Below are 11,530 nucleotides of genomic sequence, written 5' to 3'. Positions count from 1 at the left end.
GAAAATCCGTAAAGGATTGAAACGTTGACTATACCCGAACTGGTGTCTGTGACTTCTTTCAAAGTGTTCGTGAGTGCCGCATCCTTGGTTGTATATATATATATATATATATATATTTTATTTTACATTGAGGCAATTGGGGAAGGTATTATTGGCTTTGCTTTTTATTCTACTGTGATACATTTGAGGTCTGTGTGCTTTATACTTTTTGTGCTCAGTCTGTTTGCCATCTCACATGTCCTTGTTAATCTCCGGAAGGGGCTCATATGGTGCCTATGAGCCCATAGCATGAACGTCTATCTTGTGTGACATGGCATACATTCTGGCATATTTGAGACATGCCATTAATATATATGTCCATGATTCTTCTGCCTGCCTTTCCATTTTGTTACGGTCAAATTGTCGTATATCTGCCATATTTGTATTGTTTCTTGTTTGTTGGGAGGTTTGTATGTTTGATAAACAAAAAACTTTCAATAAAAATTATTGAATTTAAAAAAAAAAAAAAAAGGCATTTGTTCTCATGATAGAGTCAATGAATCCAGACCAGAATTGGCGATTTTCTTCTATTTTCTTTAGAAAGTTATTTGGGAAAAAAAATGTTTTTCTTGTTTAATTAATGGTTGTTAATGCAAATGTCATTTTGTGTAACACATTTTTGTAAAAATCAGAGGGTCAGCGAGATGTTATGGAGCCAATGTATCATTTAATATTTGCTGCTGATTTCCCCAAAACAACTGTACCTCCCAAATGTAAGTAGAAGGGACTGCAGCAGGTATCTCCCATACCTTCATACATGTACATCTCCAGGCAAGGGTCAGGTAAATTATTTTTTTCAAGTACAACACTAATTCACCTATAAGTAAAAAAAAACCAACAACAATATTTGAACAGACATAATTTATTTAAAACCAACAAATAAAACTATTTCTTTACACAGAAAGAGACCCCCCTCCGTAAGATTATCCCACTATTCAAATGAACTGTTAAAATCGGACATAGCCAAAATCGCACCGGAAATCTTTTGCTTTTAAACTACTTTATTTCACATCTTTAATACACATATTTTTGTCTATCTATATTTTAAACTTAAAAAATACTTTACTCTGTGCACAACATCCTATGGGGGCCATTCAGACCCAGCCACAATAGCGGCCCGTTTGCTGGTGGTGGCAAAATGCACATGCGCAGCGGCCGCACGGACACATTGCAGCAGCATCCTTGAGGGGCGAACGTGGGCGGGCCGGGACCATGTGATGTCACATCTGCCTTTTTCTGATAAACCCCCTATAAGCTTCCAGAGTGCACCTCATATCTCATCTTTTCCAAGTTACTACAAATGATGAGATCGGTAGCAGCACTACTTTCAGGATTATTACACAGAACCCAAATAAAGGCTGACACAGCAAACAACAATAAATTATCACATACAAGGGATTACTTAGAAATAAGGAAGCATAATCATCATTAATTCTAATTATCAACTGATTCTGTGCGGGACCCATATAGCTCTTTACTGCCTTCAGCAGTCCCTGGTACTGCACTGCGGTCATCCGACCTGCCTCCCCCCACTACTGCCACCCACCCTGTCTCCCCCCACTACTGCCACCCACCCTGTCTCCCCCCACTACTGCCACCCGCTCCGTCTCCCTCCACTACTGCCACCTGCCCCGTCTCCCTCCATTAGTCACCTGCCGTCTCCCCCTACTGCTGCCACCCTCCGTCTTCTTTCACTACTGCCACCCACCCTGTCCCCCCCTACTACCACCGCCCTGTCCTCCCCACTGCTGCCACCTACCCTGTCTCCTTCCACTACTGCCACCCGTCTCCCCCCCACTACTGCCACCACCCTGTCTCCTTCCACTACCGCCACCCACGGTCTCTCCCCCACTATTGCCACCGCCCTGTCTCCCCCTGACATCTAAGCACTGCGTGGGGATTTATGGTACTACTAACAGTCCTTCATCAACAGATGGAAGTAACCAGGGCAGTAAGGAGGCAGAAGCTGCTTCTGGTACATGTACCCTGGTCATGTAGGGCTGGGAGAGTCAGTAAGATTCTGTAATAGGGTGCCTACAGTAAATCAGTAAGGATAGCAGATGCTGCTTATTAGCAGAATTTGCAATCCTTTTTCTAGCGTGCTAGGGGCCACTCATCGCAGGGAAAGGCCACCCCAGTATGCTGACCGGCGCCTCCCCCCCTTGATGAAGCAGAAATTGCGATCGCTCCACAATTTCTGCTTTATCTTAGAAATTAGTGAAGCATCCTGCCGGCACAGCATAGCCCCACCGCATTCTCCTCGATCGCGACGGCTGCGTGTGATGTCATGCAGCCACCGTGATCACGCCCCCGTTTGTCCACCTCCTGTCCGCACTTGCAAATCTCCATCTTCTTCCTGTAAATGGAGCATTGCCCCCCACCCCGTGACCACCTCTGCCTGATTAACAAGGAGCAATCGCATTTTCTGCTGCCCTCCGCAGAGAATGCAGGCGCATATGCAGGACGGGTGCTGCGCATGCGCCCGCAACTTTTTCTCAATAATTCCGTGTGGATTGCACACTGCAATCCAACCTGAATTAGGCCCAGAGTCACCATTTTACAGTCAGCTGGTGAAGGGAGCAGAGAATGGGTGTTATGTGGCAGGAACGGGCTGAATAGGTAACATCCTGGCTGCTGCATTCTGTACAAGCTGTAAGCGGTGCAATTCTTTTGCTGGGAGACCCAGGTAGAGGACATTACAGTACTCTATGAGTGATGATACAAGTGCATGTATGACTGTAGGTAGATCTTCTGAAGGAAATAAGTGCTGGAGTCTGGCTATGTTCCTCAGATGAGGATCTGATTGTGGCTGATACCCGATATCTGTCATTCCACCATCTAGGACACCAAGATTCCACACAGGATCAGCATTTTGTAACTCTGAACCCCCAAGCGTAAGTCTGGTTGGTTTGCAAAGCTGAGCTGTAGCCCTGCCCTTTGTTGGTGAGCTTCTATCATAAGGATCTGTTTCACTAGGACGGAGTCACAGGCAACTGGCATCACCCACACCTGGAGCTCAGCTAGACAACCATTTAGGATTGGTACTGGGTTCTCAGTACCTGGAGCAAAAGGCAGGTCATCTGCATAGCAGTGGTAGATATGGACATGACGTCTGATAATTATACCCAGTGGTAGCATGTATATTGCAAAAAGCATAAGAGATAGGATAAGAACCTTGAAGAACATTACATGGCAATAAGTAGTATACTCCAGAAGACTAAAATGGTTCCTCACCTGAGTGACGTCTATTGTGTGCGACAAGAGCCGATTTATTTCTCAGAACATGGAAACGGTCTCTCACCTGTGTGACTTTGCTGATGTGTAACAAGTTGTGATTTCCGGATAAAACATTTCCCACACTCAGAGCAAGAAAATGGCTTCTCACCTGTGTGACTTCTGTTATGTCTAACCAGATCTGATTTGTGTGCAAAACATTTCCCACACTCAGAACATGGAAATAGATAATCACCTGTGTGACTTCGCTGATGTATAACAAGTTGTGATTTCCAGGTAAAACATTTCTCACACTCAGAGCAAGAAAATGGCTTCTCACCTGTGTGACTTATGTTATGTCTAACAAGTTCTGATTTGTGTGCAAAACATTTCCCACATTCAGAACATGGAAATGACTTCTCACCTGTGTGACTTAGCTGATGTGTAACAAGTTGTGATTTCCAGGTAAAACATTTTCCGCACTCAGAACATGGTAGTGGTTTCTCACCTGTGTGACTTCGCAGATGTGTGACAAGTTGCGATTTCCGGATAAAACATTTCCCGCACTCAGAACATGGAAACGGTCTCTCACCTGTGTGACTTTGCTGATGTGTAACAAGTTGTGATTTCCGGATAAAACATTTCCCACACTCAGAGCAAGAAAATGGCTTCTCACCTGTGTGACTTCTGTTATGTCTAACAAGATCTGATTTCTGTGCAAAACATTTCCCACACTCAGAACATGGAAACAGATAATCACCTGTGTGACTTCGCTGATGTGTAACAAGTTGTGATTTCCGGGTAAAACATTTCCCGCACTCAGAGCAAGAAAATGGCTTCTCACCTGTGTGACTTATGTTATGTCTAACAAGTTCTGATTTGTGTGCAAAACATTTCCCACATTCAGAACATGGAAATGACTTCTCACCTGTGTGACTTAGCTGATGTGTAACAAGTTGTGATTTCCAGGTAAAACATTTTCCGCACTCAGAACATGGTAGTGGTTTCTCACCTGTGTGACTTCGCTGATGTGTAACAAGTTGTGATTTCTGGATAAAACATTTCCCGCACTCAGAGCAAGAAAATGGCTTCTCACCTGTGTGACTTCTGTTATGTCTAACAAGTTCTGATTTGTGTGCAAAACATTTCCCACACTCAGAACATGGAAACAGTCTCTCACCTGTGTGACTTCGCTGATGTATAACAAGTTGTGATTTCCAGGTAAAACATTTTCCGCACTCAGAGCAAGGAAATTGATTCTCACCTGTGTGACTTCTCTTATGTGCAATCAAGAGTTGTTTTGTATGTAAAACATTTCCCACACTCAGAACAGGAATATGGTTTTTCACCTGTATGTATTCTCTTATGTATTACAAGTGTTTTGTATGTAAAACATTTCCCACACTCAGAACATGGAAATGACTTCTCACCTGTGTGACTTCGATGATGTGTAATTAGATCTGATTTCTGTGTAAAACATTTCCCACACTCAGAACATGGAAGTGGCCTCTCATCTGCCTTAGCTGGTTGATGGGTAATAAGATTTGTGTTCTGTGTAAAACATTTGGCATCTATAGAACAGGGAAACCCTGTATCTACTAACAGAGCTGTAACAGATGCACCAATATCAGAGTGATCAGGAGAACATTTCCCAGGATCAGAGGGACCAGCTGATAGAGCTGGATGTATAATTGGGGTAATAGGATCATCTCTTGGAGAATCCGGTCTACTGTCATTATCTTTTATTTCACAATCCGGGGATAACATTAGATGTCCTTCGGAGATATTCCTGCTTGTGTGTCCATCTGCTGGAAGTAAAATACATTATGGAAATGTGAAATTTTCTGTAACAATATTAATCTTGTAAACAATAGGAGAAGACGACTCTCTGGGACACTTAATTGTAAATGTGTGTATATTAAAACATATTTTTTAATGAAGGCTTTATAATATTGTGTCTCAGACTATCATTGTGTCCACCCTCCTGAGAACACTCACAATAACAAATGTAATATTATAATAAGACTTAGATATATCTCTCTTGTACTGGTAACTAACCATGAAGTATAAATGGAGATGTAGTCACTCGCCAAGTCCTATGTCAGCACCAATGTAAAACAATGGATGGGGAACATATCGTATGAATTGGAGATTCTAGATGAACAATAACATCAGTCATATGAGCTGATGGATCAGAGAAATGTCTCCTAACGTTACTCCTGGAAGCATTGGTAAGGTAGCATTCCTTTACGTGTGTGTTCATACGCTGGTAAGCCTGTACATGTGTTACTCACCCTTATATAAGGTATATTGCTATAACAGAGTAGGTGTGGAACAAGGTACTTTACATGCAATACACCATATAATACCCTTCAATCATCATTTGCTAAGTTATAATCCACTTTAACACCCACATAATCAGTGTCTTTCCTCCATACTCTCAATAGTAATAAGGATGTGTATACGGCAAGTACGATACAGAGAATTACATATCAGGATCTATACAGCTGCCGCCATACTTCTGCTTCTCATATGTGTGCTACTGAAAGCAGTGAACATCTGAGTGAGAGTGCAGGGAAGACAGCAGAGTCTGATGAGAAAGAGATTGGATCTGCCTTTGCAGGGATGTACCAAACCGTCACCACTGTAAGTATATAAAATATTAAATAAGAGGGGCGTGGGCGGAGTCCATCCAGACGTGCTTTCTGGAGTTCTCCTCACTAAGTGGCTTCTTATCTACCCTACCTGACAGCTCCCAGCCGCCGCTGGGACCAAGACCTAATCTATTAAGTCCCAGCCCTCCTCCTGTCCTATAGCCGCATAACTCTGCTTGCACCAGCCACCGTTCACCGCCGCGGCCTAGTAAAGCCGCGGGCTGTAATTCGGGGCTGGTTGCGACCAGTCTCTCCTGACTTGGAGATGCTTTTGCCTCGGGCGGGAGTTCACTGTCCCGCACATACGGGTGCGCAGCTCCCGCTACTGCTGGGACAGAACGGGCTGCCCACAGTCCCCGGTGGTGATATTGGGAAGTGAGGTGGCTGCCATTTTGGATCCTAACCCTGGCCATCACATGCTTTGCCTTCTGCATCTGTCTTCAATAAGGTTTGAAATTGATCTAAGCTGCTAAATAAGTGTCCTGACAGCTGGAACGGGGTCACTACACTGAATTGAAGCATTTTCCTGGAGGTGAAACTACCTATTTATATGGTACAACTATATTCTACTTCCTCTCAGTCTACATGCAGAGCATAGTATCAAGAATCATCTGAGCACAGCTCATTACACCGTAATTTATTACAACCTCACAGTATAAAATATTGTGGATTGATTCACGATTATATTTTACCACGTGTGTCTTTCTGTGCTGAGTACTTCACTTCTGTGATCACGCTGACGTCTAGTGGAATTTCTCAGTCATTACTGTGTTATTTAATTTGCATTACATCATGTTTACTTGAAATTGTGGCTCGTATACTCCCGTCACCCCGACTAAGAATGTCATTTTGAACTGAGTCATCTTGATGTAACCTCCTGACAGCGTACTACTGCTGTTTCCAGCTTACCGTGCCTCCAAAAAAGGTTCAAAAGGTACAAAATCGGACCCTCCTGTCCATCTCTTTGGTACCTCGAATTCAGGTGGTCCTTCTGAGACCGCTACAACATCATCTGCTTCTACTTGTAAATGCACAGCCCAGCTGTAATGGCTGAAGACGTCTTAAGACACTCTAGATGGTCCTGTTACTCTACGCTCTATACATTCTCTGTTATTTACATTTAAGGACTGAAATAACCTCAGAACTTAACTCTAATATTCAAGCTTTGAGGTCCGATATCAGTGAGATTGGCCCTCGTACAGATTAAGATGAGAATGTTGCGTCTCACAAAGATCTGATTTCAGCACATGACACCCTTCAGGAAGACATGGTCTCCATTCGTGATAAAGTCATTGATTTAGAAGACTGGTCTCGGAGAAATAATATCAGAATAATGGGCATTCCGGATTCTGTTACAAATGCTGAGCTTTATGATTATGCCATGGACCTCATTCAGAAACTTTTACCGAAGGCTTCTGCCGTGGACCTTCTTACTGATAGGATCCATAGACTCCCAAAGTCCTAACAGGCCTCTATCCAAGCACTGAGGGACACTCTGCTCAGGGTCCACTTTTTTCATATTAAAGAACACATTCTACAGGCTGCTTTGTTTTCCTCATCCACGGCTGAGTGTCTGGATAATCTGCAGCTATATCCGAATATTTCTTCTGTGACACTGGCCAAAAGGCGTCTATTCCACTCAAGGACATGTGCAATACATATGGGGCTTTCCTACTGAGATTATTGTAATGCAAAACGGCGCCTTCACAGTGATACCATCACCTGAGGATGGCCCTGCTGTTCTGAAAGAGTGGGACACTCCTGTTGACAGTCCTTCATGACACTTTAGCTAAACCAATCCCGGAGGAGTTGTCTTCCGTCTCAAAGTAATATGGTAAAGGACTAAGACTGTTGCAGACACTTTGAGAATCTGTTTCCTACTATAACATGTGACAACTGGGACTAAGTTACTGGGCATGGATCTATTTTTGGGCCAGATTTATTTGTTCTTGTTATGGGTATAAAACGTATTTTTTTTATCTTTATTTCCTGTGCTTTTTAATTGCTATAATGTATACGGTCTGATATTCTTTCCACTGTTACTTTTAGTTATTCCTTTCCATAATGCTTAGGTGTTCAGGCAAAGCATGACTGATTCGTCTAACATCCTGTTGCCCTTATAACGGTGTTGGTAGAACCTAAATTGGATATCAGGCCATGTTCTTGGCCTTTACATCCTTTGGATACATTGACATTTGATATTTCTTTGTACAATTGTTACTATGATGACTATATTTTGCACTCTCGTATGGCTACTTGGGGTAGTCGGTGGGTATCTCTTTTAGGCCCGACTGCCACCTTATTCCGCCTTTCTGTCACGGTACACTAGTGACGAAATCTCTAGCTCCTTTATGGACGCTATTTCTGTTTGTCTCCCATTTTTGTTCCCTATTTTATTTATTTTTTCTGTTATTTGATAGTTTGAAGTATGCACGCACCCTACATACTCTATTGGACTTTACACTGATGATCCTAGAGGTTTCATACCATAATCTGATATCTGTCTATCAACGGTGAAGTTTTTAAGTCTCAATGTAAAAGGTCTCAATTCTCCCTGTAAGAGACGTCTTGCACTAAAATATTTTGCTGACCAGAAGGCGGAGGTGGTGGCCATTCAGGAATCACATGTTCCATTGCACTCTCCCCCTCATTTTACCAATAACTACCCAACATGCTATATCCCCTGTGGTGTAGCCACCCTTTCTAATAGATCATGCCCCTTTCAACTGGAAAGCAAGTGGGTGGATTGCAATGGTAGATATTGGATTCTAGTTGGGAAAATTCATTATAAATATGTCCCCCTCACTTCTCTCTATGCCCCTAATGCCTGACAGCCCCGATTTCTTTAAAAAAAAAATTAAAAATCTATAAGAAATTGCACTTCTCCTTTTGGGAGATGTTACTCTTGCTCCAGACCCTCATCTTGATAGATCCTCCACTACTGATGAACAGACCAGTGATGCCGCCCGTTCCTCAGCTTCCTCATGCTCCCTTTATTAGCTGAATTTGACCTCTATGATACTCAGAGAATTAGACATCCAGGTGTGCGTGATTATACTTATTACTCTGCTGTACACAGCTCATATTAGAGAATAGACCTTCTTCTAGGTCGTTACAATTGATCCCTCGCATTGATATATTTGTGTATGGGGTGATATTTTTTAAATACTTTTTAGATGCCATTTTGTCCATGTGTAACTCCATTTTGTATATGTATGACCTCATTGCTTTATATATGAACATTTTGTTAGGATTAGTGAGAAGAATATACACAGCTTTTAGGCTGGCTGATTATTATAGATATATGTTCCTGTTATCAGAATCTCAGATGGAAACTGTCTAGTAAGATGTTTGGGGTATGGTGTTCATAAGTAGGTGGAAGGGGACAGTTGTCCAGGATAAGATAAATTATGTTATACTGAAGGACTACTGCACCCAGCATCACAGACCCTGAATGTAATATCTGGTAAGACAATGTTAGCGTATCCTTGCAGGGGTATAAAGCCTAGACAATTACACATAGCAGGTTAGTTCCGATAGCCGGTTCTGTCTGCAGCAGATACAGATTTCTATAAACCCACCTCAGTTTAATAAATTCAGACAGAGTTATTAAAAAGGGACCCTGAGGGCGACTGAACTATATTGTTTAAACTACATAATCGATGACCATCATCTGGGACAGATCTTATAACATCTGAGATAAGAGCTGAGTATAATAATTTGCTCTTGCTATTATTGTAACGGAGTATAACTTGTTATTTGCAGGTTTTCTTTGTTGTAACTTAGAGAAATAAATTCTTATCTTTATAATATGTCCTGTGTCAGTCTCCATATTTATCACATTGTATGCCAGAACCTGGTCACTTGAGTTTTTCTACCGACAACAATTTCATGGTCTGATCCCACCCCTCTGATATGGTCCTGGTCATCTTTTCCCACTACTCCTCCTTTACCACCTTGAAGATTGCAGGATTATATGTTAATGGATGCTGAAGGCACCATAATTTTGCAAGAGGCATTGTCCTCCTACTTAGACGTGAACGCTTCTGAAGATACTTCCATTACTAACCATTGGGGTGACCTTAAGGCCATGGATCAGAAGCCAGAGAAGGCCGTCATCCAAGTGCCAGGGGACAGGTAATCAGCAGGGAAGGTGCAGGATTCTGAATGCAGGTTCCCATAGACAAGCTCAATAAATGTATTATATACCTAAGGCGACGGTAGCAAGACTCAGATGCTGCCAATTCAGTAACAGGAGCCGCTCATTAGCCAATTCCCTGAGGCCGGATGTTACAGGAGCATGTGGATACATGACAGGAGCTGCGCCAGATATTTCCTAAGCATTGTGTCACGTGGCATGAGGAACCCCGAGCCTGTGCCCCAGCAAGCAGCCACACCATGCCACAAATAACACATCCATAGCGTACATAATATAGCATGTAATACCATAGGCAGAGGTACTGCTAGCACACAGTATGGCTGCTGGTGACACAGTGACATGATGTGAGGGGAGAGCAGGAGTATAATAGGGGCTGATGGCTCCTGATGTATGAGATACACCAGAGTGTGTGTGGGGAGGAGACTGGTCAGATCTCTGGGCTGGTAACACACAGAGACATGATGTGAGGGGAGAGCAGGAGTATAATAGGGGCTGATGTATGAGATACACCAGAGAGTGTGGGGAGGAGACTGGTCAGATCTCTGGGCTGGTAACACACAGTGACATGATGTGAGGGGAGAGCAGGAGTATAATAGGGGCTGATGGCTCCTGATGTAAGAGATACACCAGAGAGTATGGGTAGGAGACTGGTCAGATCTCTGGGCTTGTAATACTCAGTGACATGATGTGAGGGGGACAGCAGGAGTATAATAGGGGCTGATGTCTCCTGACTCCCCCACTGGGAAAATACATGTTCCTCATTAGTTTGTACAGAGGAGGGTGTAGGATAAGAGATTGCTGTAGTGACTGAGCAAAGAGAATATGTGACTCTTTTCTGTAATAAGTGTTTATTACTGACCTGTGATGATATCTGTAGGGATTTCCTTCTCCTTACACTGATGATCTTCCCTCACATAGGTCTCCTCTTCTCCCCCTACATCTTCTGACTTCACATCAGTCACATACGTCTCTTCTTCTCCCTCTATATCTTCTGCCTTCATATCAGTTACATACGTCTCTTCTTCTCCCTCTGTATCTTCTGCCTTCATATCAGTCACATACGTCTCTTCTTCTCCCTCTGTATCTTCTGCCTTCATATCAGTCACATACGTCTCTTCTTCTCTCTATATATCTTCTGCCTTTATATCAGTCACATACGTCTCTTCTTCTCCCTCTATATCTTCTGCCTTTATATCAGTCACATACGTCTCTTCTTCTCCCTCTATATCTTCTGCCTTTATATCAGTCACATACGTCTCTTCTTCTCCCTCTATATCTTTTGCCTTCATATCAGTCACATACGTCTCATCTTCTCCCTCTATATCTTCTGCCTTCATATCAGTCACATACGTCTCTTCTTCTCTCTATATATCTTCTGCCTTCATATCAGTCACATATGTCTCTTCTTCTCCCTCTATATCTTCTGCCTTTATATCAGTCACATACGTCTCTTCTTCTCCCTCTG

The 11,530-nt window shown here is 42.8% G+C and overlaps 1 protein-coding gene across 1 annotated transcript; it reads right to left on the bottom strand.

Annotated features, from left to right (window-relative positions):
• Positions 1 to 1,860: 1,860 nt before the first annotated feature.
• Positions 1,861 to 11,066, bottom strand: LOC135056947 (gastrula zinc finger protein XlCGF57.1-like). Its single transcript, XM_063962727.1, has 3 exons — positions 10,925 to 11,066; positions 4,683 to 4,991; positions 1,861 to 4,621 (listed from the first exon to the last, which is right to left on the bottom strand). The coding sequence occupies exons 1-3, from the start codon at positions 11,064 to 11,066 to the stop codon at positions 3,309 to 3,311; spliced, it is 1,764 nt and encodes a 587-aa protein (XP_063818797.1). The 3' UTR covers positions 1,861 to 3,308.
• Between the last annotated feature and the right edge of the window lie 464 nt (positions 11,067 to 11,530).

This window comes from Pseudophryne corroboree, chromosome 3 (assembly GCF_028390025.1).
Source record: "Pseudophryne corroboree isolate aPseCor3 chromosome 3, aPseCor3.hap2, whole genome shotgun sequence".
Classification (NCBI taxonomy): domain Eukaryota; kingdom Metazoa; phylum Chordata; class Amphibia; order Anura; family Myobatrachidae; genus Pseudophryne; species Pseudophryne corroboree.
This window is presented reverse-complemented; position numbering and strand designations above follow the sequence as displayed.